Source organism: Crocodylus porosus, unplaced genomic scaffold, assembly GCF_001723895.1.
Source record: "Crocodylus porosus isolate Cpor-Errol unplaced genomic scaffold, CroPor_comp1, whole genome shotgun sequence".
In the NCBI taxonomy this organism is placed as follows: Eukaryota; Metazoa; Chordata; order Crocodylia; family Crocodylidae; genus Crocodylus; species Crocodylus porosus.
Genome location: NW_017728947.1, coordinates 92195350 through 92206565, shown reverse-complemented (window position 1 = coordinate 92206565; position 11216 = coordinate 92195350). Strand labels below are relative to the sequence as shown.

Sequence of the window (11216 nt, the reverse complement as noted above, 5' to 3'; positions counted from 1 at the left end):
TGACCACATGGCCACATTAGAAAGACCCATGCACATTTGAGTGGTATTTCTTAAATTAGAAAATCAGATTGTGAAACCACAAAGTCAAATAGGTGAATCCAGATGCAGGAATAGTACCTGAAATGAGCTTTAGCTGCAATTCCAAGTTGACAGTTTTTATGAGCCTGGCCCACTGTTAAACAGGAAGGAAGTGATAGGGGGGAAGGTAACAGCATTTAGCTGACTCCCATTGCTGTACCTTAACTAAAAACTGTCCTGCCTCCTTCTAAGTACATATGCAAGGAGCCACCAGTGGATGTATACCTGAATGCTCTGAAGACTTCTAGCATTGAATAGAGCTAATATCCTTTCTGTGCCAATATTTTTATATCAACCTCAGCTATATTATCTTCAGTTTTAGCATCCCTGCTAGTTGCTACTGAACTTTTAATACAGCATGCACAGATATGTATATACACATAAATATCCATTAACAACTCATATAGTGTGCAACAGCATTTCTGTTATGAGGGCTGCTGGTGATGCTCTGGGGATCCTTAGCTACCAAAAGAGCCTCTTGGAACTGTAGGCACCAGGCATGTCACTGGCAAGGTGAAGACTCAAAAGAAATTCAGGCTTGTGTCTCAAGCTTACCTTGCTCCCAGGGGAGCAACAGTGGCTTGAAGCACTGTAGAGGATGCAAAGAGGGTAGATCAAAAGACAAGCAGTTGTATTAAAGCCCATTATTCATGTACTAACTGTCATCTTTCAGCAGCTTTTCTGTCTATCAGTCGTCAGGTGTCATTGCATTGACTTCTCACATTTGTATTTTCAAGCCTTCTCCAAAAGCTGCAACCAAAAAGAACAGCGGTTGATACAGGGAAGAAAATAACCATCATGCAGCCAATGCCTACATTTGGCTTCCATTCATTTGATATAGATCCCAAGTACAAGCAGGTGAGAGAGAGACTTTGAATCAGTTTCCACAGCAACTTCATACAAAAAGATTTGCACTGGCTGTATTTAATATCAAATGTCTGATGTTCTACAAAATCCAGCTTGCCCTTAGCTGATTGAGACCAGAATCCTGCTAGCGGGTTTAGGAGTCTGTCTGACATGTTCATTTTTCAAAATGTGGCTGGTGCATAGGTATTGCTGTATGACTCCCATATGTGTCAGTGGAAGTCCCTAAACTGAGCTCCAGTGCCCTGCTTTAGATGTGTTATAATAGAGACTCTTGTATTCCACTGCTGTAATAGTTGCTGTTTAGCCTTGACAGTGTTTTAAAAGAAAACAGTGTAAATAAGCATAATGCTACATGCTCGGGGTGGAGGGGGGTGTTTTTTAATTAGAGCAGTTCCCAGACAGCCACTCTAATTAAAATAGGTCACCGCCACGTGTATTAAGCCCCCACGTGTTTTAAAATGACAGGTCATCTGACAAGGTTTAGTTAAAGCACCCCCGCAGCCAGTTTAAAATGCATGGAGGCTTAATACACATGACAGTGAGGTGACACTGGAGCATTCTGTTTAGATCATGGAGCAGACTTGATAAATCGAGTCTGCCCTGATGAACGAGCACATGTATAGGCAGCAGGGTTGCCAACCCTCCAGGATGCCCCTGGCGTCTCCAGGAATTAGATACAAATCACCAGGAGACTACTGAGAGTCACCCAAGAAATAAACGATAGGGCATTCATTAAAATAAATATTAAATGTTGAATCTGATTTATACAGTAGTCCAGCGGGTTTTTAAAATGTAATTATGTGCATCTACCTTCCTGATGTAAAGTCATTAACGTCATTACATCATGTGATGAAACCAGGAATATATTCAAACAGAGTTGGCAACTCTAATAGGCAACTAATGATGCTAGCTTACCCAGACTGAGGAGCCAGGCCCTCCCCCTTCCTCCTCGTGTTGTTTCAGCGGAAGCCTGCTGGATGGATGCCTCCTTCAGTTCCTTTTCCTGTCCTTCTGTTCTTACGCACGAATCAGTTCAACTGAAATCATAGGGATTTTGTCTGCACACGGACTCCATGGGTAGGCCCTAAAATGTCTTAACTGCAAGCCTGTGAGACTTACTGTGGTGAAAGTTGAAGGCACACAGCATCTAACGGGAAGTAATTACATCTTGCAGAATTGTCCTAGAAGAGAGGAGACAGGAGACACCAGACTCAGGCCCTGATAATGTACTATTGAAACCAATGGGAATTCAATTAACTTTAACAGAAGCATGATCATAGTCTTAGTGACAGAGGGCAGCAGTAAAAATATGCACTTCTTTTACACATTTATTTTGTTGTTTTCTGCTCTGTACCCAGGAGAAGATGAGCAAAGCAGGAAAGAATAGCAACCATCTTAAACTCATGAAGGACTTTGAGCAGTGGTTAGAAGTAGAAAATGCCAAGCTAACCAAAAATCTTGCTACAAAATCCTCTTCTGTTGATGAAGTTAAAGCAAAATACAGGAAGCTGGAGGTTTGTTTTCAGACATGAGTTTGCAGCGTGTGCGGAAATTAGGCTGAAGGTGCAGCAGGACAGTTGATTTCATGTTTTAAAAGATTGGGAAGGCTCATTTAGGGTATTTACAGTCCCACCTCCCCTCTTTCCTTCCCCTCTCCTCATCCCCACCCCAATTACTGTAAAACCTGTGGGAGGGAGGAACAGAGCCCTGGCATTTATGACAGATATTAAACTCCTGGAAGGAAAGTCTATAAAAGCCACAACTCTGTCAAGTGGCAGGTGACACTTCCCAGTGTTACAAGTAGTGTTTTATGGCAGAGATATTAATCATAATATTGTAGCTAAAATATGATTTAATTATTTATCTTCAGTGCTCTAACTTCAGATAAATACAGTCAAATCCCTCAATGATGAAACCATAGCAGTAGTAAATCTAGCTAATGAATAAAAGTCCTGCTCTAGAGAGACCTTGCAGATGAGCAGTCTATCCTAGATGGATGTTTGAGAGCAAAATTTAAATAAAATGATAACTATAAACCCAGTGTTCATAACAGATTAATGTAATGCTAGTGTGCTTCTTCATGAATAAGTCTCTGGGATGAGTAAGGCAACGATTCATTTGAATGCAGCGTTGTTGATTAACTTTTCTTTCCCTGCAGGAGCTTCAGTCTCGTGTTCCTGAAGGTCAGCATCTTTTTGAAGATCTTCTTCATCTTCATCCAGTTGCCGGGAGCTCTGAAGACCTGGAGGACCTGCGCTACCAATGGATGCTCTACAAGTCTAAGCTCAAAGAAAGCCTTGATTCATTAGTAAGTGTCTGGGCACCAAAATTCATAACATTAAATACATTGTAAACCTTTTCCATGATTTCCATAAGTAACTGCAGGGTGCTGAGAGGTCTGGTCTCAATCCAGCTAAATACACAAGCTTCCCATTAACTTGAGGTGTAGAAGAACTGCTGAAATGCATGTGCATACACAACAGATGAGCAACGTATGTCAGTTGCCTAAGTAAAGTTTTGGCCCAAGAGTCAAAATATCTCAAATATGCCTATAGCTGGTGAGTGTGTGTATGTGTATGCAACTCTACCTTGTTCACATGAGGAAATTCAACTCCGAGGCTTCCTTGCCTTCCTCAGCAGCCTGTTGCTCTGTACACAGAATATTCCATACACAGCTACCGAAACAAGATTATATCCACACAGATTCCATTTGGTACAACTCTCCTGCGCTATGGTGCAAGTCAGAGTTATCATTATAGCCAAGAGCTGACTTGTCTGCTGCAGAAAGTAACTCTAAAAGAAACCAGTCTCCTGCACTTCCTTTATAATGGGGTATTTATAAAATGTATAATATTTGTAATATTCCTTCCTTCCTTGGTGGGGTTCTATCTGACTGAGGACAGGGGGAAGGTGGGTACTTTGCAGTGGGAGACCCCAAAGTTGGATTTGGGTAAAAAGGTGATATTTTAGGATATCAGTCATAATGGATTTTCATGAAAGAACCAAAAAATACCTTTATATAAAAATGTTACATATAAGAGCATTCTACAGAACGTAGAGTTTATCCATTGTAGAGTTTAAAGGATGATATATTTTCACTTAGTTTAAGATACATTTATGTAGATTTTCTAAACTGACAAGTGATTTTGGTCAGGCAACTCTAAGATACCTTAAGGAAATATAGTTTTCGGAACATTAGTATTTGGCACTTTCTTCAGACAATTCTTTAAGGGGTCTTAACTTCATCATTAAATATCAGGGCACCTAAATCCTTTGATATTTTAGAAAATCTTTACCTTAATGTGTAGAACAAAATCTTTATTCTTACCTCTAAAAAGCTGACAAGAGTCAGTTTTAAACTGAAAAGCTTTTTAGATAACAAACCCTTTGATTTGCAGAGATGGAGCATGGGCTCTGTTAATCAGATAATACTATAGAGATACTAATAAAAACAGAGTTGTAATGTGGGCTGATTTTGTCCAAGTAGGTTGTGTAAACATACCTTTAGTCAATAGGTGTCAGTAAAATCAAAGCTATTTCTGAGGAGGCATTGCATCTGACGCACATTGTCAGGAAACCAAATCCATTTGGGCTTTATTTCTGATGTGTGTTAAAAAGCTCATTAAACAGAAATCACCTGCTGTTTCAGTCTGTCCAGATGACCAGAAAATTTAAAGAAACATTCCCCTGTGAAATGAATATTCCGTTATAGGCTCCAGTGGGATCTCAAGTTTATTCTTTTTTTTTTTTCAGCAGACTCCTGTATCTTTGGAAGAACCAGATGGATTCAGAAAGGTACAATGTTTTCCTATCATTAATCTAGAAATGTTATATCAGAAGTTTCACAGGTAATTACTTTTACATCAGATTGCTTTTAAGGTTCATGAAAACATTTAAAACAATGCATGAGGAAAAATGCTTGTAAAATACCTTAATAATGAAGTTGATCTTCTACCAGTTCAAAAAGTAACTTGTCTTTTTTAGGAAGATAGAGTGCTTATGCACATGCTTATGGGTGGGGATATTTTAATTAGAGTGGTTCCTAGAGAGCCACTCTAATTAAAACGCCACAGCATCATCTATATTAAGCCCCTGCATGTTTAAAAATGGCCAGGGAACACTTTAACTAAAGCTCTCCGGTGGCTGTTTTTAAACCCACAGGGGATTATACACATGATACTACAGCAATGCTAGAGCATTCTACTTAGAACATGGATAAAACTTGATTAATCAAATCTGCTGACATGTTGGAGTATGTGTATAGCCACCCATAAATTCCTCTTGCTCTCAAGGAATCAGAACTCATGGTAGAGGTGATATCTTTTATTAGACCAACTAGATTCTTGCAAAAAAATATATTTATTTGCAACCTTTTGGACACAAGCACCCTTCTCCAGGCACAGGAGAAAAGACTGTAAAACTTCTAGGTAGAAATAAAGTTCATATTTCGTAAGAGATTTGAAGGTGTGTTTACCCTACAATCACAGAAGTATAGGAGCTAGATGTCCAGCACCCGTTAGACATGGGGAAATTTTTTTAAGTACCTAAGTGATTTGAGAGTCTTAGTTCAAGAGGAACTTGCACACCTAAAATCCAAGTCTTACTGAAAGCCAATGGGACTAAGTCTCCAAAATCTCTTAAGCTACCTTTGAAAATGGGACTTCAGCTCCTAGCTTATTTGGGTGGTCTTGAAACTTTTAGTTGCAATCATTCAGTATATCTCCCTTCTGGTGTAGGATTTTAGATAAATTAAGGTTATTTGCTTAACATTATCAAAATAAGGCCTGATCCTGCACAGCATTCTGTGAAGAAATTTCTTTGGAACCAGTAATGGAAAAAGTCAAAATAACAAAGAAAAGGGATTACAACAAGGCACAGGCTTACAGAAAAGAAAACATTAATCAGAAGTTGGTATGTTTAAGGAGAATTTCTTCTCTTGGGGCTTGAACCTACTTCCATTAAAGTCAATGATCATGAATCTTTATCTCTACCAGTGCTCATTATAAATAATGTTGGCTGCTTCTTCCCATTTATTTTATATCTCCCCAGTTATTGGAAGGTACAGAATGAAGCTTTATTTATGCAACTGTAACATAGGCTAGCCCCAGTGGTGGCTGTGTTGCCCCCAGTTGGCTACTCAGCCCATTTCATCCTGACTTTTAAGCCCCCTCCCCTTCTGCTCTCCTGCCATGCCTTGATGTTAACATTTATTTAGAACTGGGAGGCTTCCCCAGGGATTCCTGAGCGACATCTCATCCACTTAGGAGCCATAGTCTACCTGCTCAGTGCCTTAAGGGCAATTTCATGGCCTCCTCATTTCCCCTTTTAGTCATGCAATGCCTCACATATGTTACCAATCAATCAGTTATCATCAGTCAGTTCTGTGGGCCTTCGGCCCTATTCTCAATCAGTCTAATGGGCCGTCAGCCTCAGTCCCACATCACTCTCTCAGCTCCTCCTTAGGCCCTGGGCTCTCTAGCTCCATCCATCTCAGCCCCCCACTCTGGGTACTAGAATCTCTAGCCCCGTCCTTTTCAGCCCTTCCCTGGGCCCTGGGCGCTCTAGCCCCTTCCCTGCTTCTCTCTGGGTCCTGGGCTCTCTAGTTCCTTCCCTGTCCTGCTAGGCCTCTGGCCCTGCTTCTGGGACTGTTGAGACTTTCTCCTGCCAATAGTATTCCCTAACTACCAATTTCTGGGGCATCTACCTCCCCTTACTCCCACCCTAAACCACTGCTGTTAACCTAGCCCAAAGGCTGTATTACCCTCAGGCATTCTTGGTTTCCATCAGGAGTCTCTCTCTCGAGCCTGTTCAGGAGCTCTTCTCACATCATTCTCCAGGGCCAGACTGCCTGCCCAGCTTAGGACCTGGAATTTTATACACCCTAAGCCAAGTCCCTTGCTGATCAGGTGACTCCCCTGATTGCTGCCTGGATATTTCTCAATATCCTTTCTTCCTCTTAAAGTAAGAGGCATCTTAAGCACACTGTTACAGCAATGCAAAGGGGAATGAATGAATTAATTGTGTGAGTATATTACCACATTACCCTGTCCCAGTGGTGCTTAACCTTCTAGCTCACAGGCTGGATTCATGGTGCAGGGCCAGTCCATGAGCCAGATCTGGCACTTTGGGTTACTTCACAAGTCCAGAATTCTTCCTCTTGGGCAAGGCTTCCCAATACAGCCTAGATATTCCTCAGATGTTCAAAAGATGGAGGAATGCTGTATTTCCCCAGGGGACACAGTGTTACACTGTTAACTTCTCAACTTCTGGCCAATCTTCAGCCTTTCTGACAACCCCCAAGCTGATTCCTTGTTGCATGTGTAGCTTAATGTCAGGCGCTTAAGGAAGTACTGCAGTGAATCATGGCATTCCCACTCCACACACATAATTCACAGATGTAATGTAGCAGTCTTTGACAAGCTCTTAGGAGGACAGAAAATAAGTTTTCTGTCTTCGGCGTACTTATTGACCCAGCACTGCCCTACCATGACTACACTTCAGGATCTAGTGCACATGGAGTGGACACGCTGTTTCTCTGCAGCACGCCCTAGTGGTGATGTAGACCTGCCTTGGGTGTTGTTAGCTGTATATCCAAGTCCCTGGAATTCCTTTCCCAATTGCCCAATCAGCCTAAGAAAATAATACAGTGGTTTAATTCTTGGTGTAGAGCAGTGATGCTCAACCTTTTTGTCTGGCAGGCTGGATGGGCAGTGTCTGCTCCATCCTCAGGCCAGGATGGATGCCTGCTCCATCCTGATTATCCTGACCTTGTGCCTGGGGAGCATGGAGAGACCTTCTCCTGCCAATCTGGCCATGAGGAGAGGGGTGTGGGGCAGCCCAGCCATGCAAGAGAAGGGGGCATGGCCCTTGCCCACAGTAGGGAGAGGACATGACCCAGCCCCTATCCACCATGCAGGGGGAGGGGGCACGGCTTGGCCCCAAGCCAACTCTGTGGAGAAAAGGAGGCATGGCCTGGCTCTGACCCAGCCCCACGGGGAAGGGGTATGGCCTATCCCTGCAAAGAGAAGGGGGTATGGGCCAGCCCCAACCCAGCCACACAAGGGCTGGGCTAGGGGGAAGGGAGTATGGCCCAGCTCTAACTTGCTGCATGGGTTTTGGCAATTTGACAGTGGGGATTGGGTGGCAGCGTTCATTGCCACTGCGCCCCTGCTGCCAAATTTCCCAACTCATGGGTAGCCCAGCAGAATAGATGCCAAGGCTCCACAGGTTGCATTTGGCCCATGGGCCAGTGGTTGAGCACCCCTGCTGTAAAGTCAAATGAAACTGCTTTCCCTTCAAAATGACACTACAGGGAGAATTCAAAGAATTTACCAAGGATTTATCTTGATTAGAGTTGCCTGTAGCAGAAAAAGCATAAAGCTGTCTTGCGTTTCCATTGAGTACTGAGATTCCATCCCTGAAATCAGCACTTCTTCTAATGTTGACTGGTACACAGTCTCTCTCTTCTCCTCTGAGGAAGGTTGAGATGCATTGGTAAGTTCCGAGAAGACCTACATAAATATAGACAGATGAGAAAAATTGCCAGCGAGAGTTATAAAAGGCAAATCATCCCCACTGTGAGCTCCAAAACCCTTCTTTGACTTCTGAATAGTTACCCAGTGCAAAAGGAGAGAAACAAATACCTTAAAACCCAAATACTCCAAGTCTGTTACCTACAAAAACATTGGCAAGTGACTTTGGGTCCCTAATAATTAACAAAAGCTAATAAATAAAACATTTCCATCATTTACACTGATTTAAACCAATGTGATTTCACTGACCTCAATGTAATTCTCTCAGATTAAAACTGAAAGTGGAATCTCATCCACTAAGAAGAAGGGTGCATGTGTGTGTGCTTGCATATGTGTGTTTATGTAATGATATTTAATTCAGACAATTTTTATTGTTATTTAATCATCCACACATTATAGCATAGGACCTGGTTTATGGGACATAGAGTATGACATTAAGTAGTCTAGTCACAGCACTACCCGACCAGAGAGAAAGGTAAAACATAAACAAACTGCATAAATATGAACATGCAAGTTAGAGTTTTCAATTTATAGGGTTTGTTTTTTTAATTCAGATAGACTGAGCTTAGGTGTTGCAAGGAATAGAATTAGGGATTTTTTAAATGTATGCATCCTGTGTTGGAAACTTCCCTTCAGAACTTAAGCAAATGAAAAGTCCTTGGATGGATGACTAGCGTTGTGAGTCCATTTACACTACAAGCATCTGCAATAGCTGGGCACATCACTTCCTTACTTGCGAATTCACTCCCATGAGTATGGAGGCAGTAGGAGTTCAGTGGAAGCCTTTTGGGGAATAGGAGCAGTGCCTGGGCCATGTGCTGGTCCTCTGCTTCCCTTGAGTAGTTTGTCAACTCTCTTGTCATGGAGAATCAGCAGAAGAGGCAGGAATCCAGGTGCTGAACTGCTCTCTCTTTTATGAAGTGAAGCCTCTGGTTTCTTATCTTTCATATACTTAATTTTTAGCAGTATCAGCAGATCACTGACAGGGACTGGAGCGAGACCCAGGTACTTTCAGTCTCAGACCATATTCTTCCTCCCCGTTCCATTTTCTGTCTGCGTGGGTGAATACTGGCTAAGTTACAGCCTCTTCCATTTGAATGATTAAGCTGCTCCCCATTTACTCCCATTTCCATTCTCCCTGCCCACAGAAGTCATGCTGCTAAAGAGACATGTTTCCTAGGTGAGCTGTATGGGATGATGAGCTCTGTAAAAGTTACATCTTGTTGATTAACAAAAAAAACCCCAAACTTTTCAGAGAATTGCATCAAGTATCTGGAGTTTTCTCAGGAGGCAGCGATGTGGGAATTTATCAATAGGCATTTCTGCAGCGCACCTAGCATAATTTGGCACATCATAGAGCACATGCTAAATAGTAATAGAAGATAAATGTTTTCTTCAAAAGCTGGCTCCCTGCTGACTATATTCCACAAGTATTCTTAGCATAAATAGGAAATCAAAAGCTAGTTATTTATGGGTCTAGGTAGCTCTGTTTGATTTATATTCTTCACTGTTCGGAGTAATTACGCTTCCTTGCTGCAGAAATGATTTTGGCTTTATTGTTTGTGCAAACAAAATAATTAGGATTTATTAAATCTGTGGTCACCTAATTGCTTCCCTTTGAGATATTGCTGGATGTAATCTCAGGCAACACGTGGGCAGAGAAAGTATGCAATTTAATCTTATTTAGAAGTCATCGTTGATCTTGAGTCAATCAAATTAATGCAGCCATCCAGGAAGCTGTGCCCAGAGCTATAGCAATTATTGCTTGTCTGTGGAAAAGCCATAATAAGCTCAGTCCATGTTAAGATATTACAAGAATTATTCAAAAAGCAAAATCTGTTTACAGTAACACTGAGTAGCTTGCGGCTAATGCTTTCCTATTAAAAATGCATTGTGGATTCGTGTTTTGAAAGTTGTGGTGGGTATTGGTCATTTGAAGTCTGCTATAAAATTACATACTTGGTGAAAAGAAAAATGCTTTTTAGATGGTGCATTGAAGCAACACATTTTTCCAGCTCAGTGCCTGTCATCTAAACAGGAGGAAATCTTTCCTGCAGAATACAAGGCAGCTCTGAACCAAAAGCAAGGGTCCAGATCCCCCAGAATTTTAGAGGAGTTCAGCTCTGGATCTTTGGTTTGGGGCTGGGAAGTTTTTTTTCCTCAGCAGTAAAACCTAAAGAATTGACCTGGATATTTTCATTTTTTTCATGTGCACCCAAGGCAGCTATTCAATTTAAGAATTGCACAACGGGTGGCCCAAACCTGCAGACAAAATTGACTTCTTAAAATAGCAAGACAGAATCACTTCCCTGCCCACCTTTTTCTTTATAAAATTAAACCTCTTTGTCAGAATTCTAAATTTATTTTCAATCTACTGGGCTTATATTTACTATAGTTTTAAAAAATAATTTAAATAAAAATACTCAAACAGTATATGTTTACTTCTGAAAATTTAAGGAAAATCAAACCACTGAACTTGGAAAACACTGGTAAGTAGGGCTGTGCAAAGCTTCAGGTGCTGATTTGGTTCAGAGGAGATTCAGCCTGATTCAGTGGCTGAATCTCCAAATACAAATTGAATCAAGGACCAGTTAAAAGGTCTGAATCAATTCGAAGCTCTCCAGATCTTCAGAAAAGATTTGGAGAGCTTCGATGATTCAGGCAGTCCCTACTCTCTGCAGCAGGGAGCTGGAGCCAGACCCAGAGCTGATAAGTAGGGGGCAGGGGGCTGAAGGAGGG

The 11216-nt window shown here is 41.6% G+C and overlaps 1 protein-coding gene across 4 annotated transcripts in view; it reads left to right on the top strand.

The window, feature by feature from the left end:
• The window catches only part of SYNE3 (spectrin repeat containing nuclear envelope family member 3), a 91763-nt gene that overhangs the window by 67963 nt on the left and 12584 nt on the right, over positions 1 to 11216 (top strand). For 2 of the 4 annotated variants that reach the window (XM_019552472.1, XM_019552470.1), the window contains exons 15-17: positions 2304 to 2459; positions 3104 to 3253; positions 4702 to 4740. In XM_019552472.1, the coding sequence (XP_019408017.1) occupies positions 2304 to 2459; positions 3104 to 3253; positions 4702 to 4740 (345 nt within the window). Of the gene's footprint in view, positions 1 to 2303; positions 2460 to 3103; positions 3254 to 4698; positions 4741 to 11216 lie in introns of all 4 variants that reach the window. The other 2 variants (XM_019552471.1, XM_019552469.1) reach the window with 1 other exon arrangement.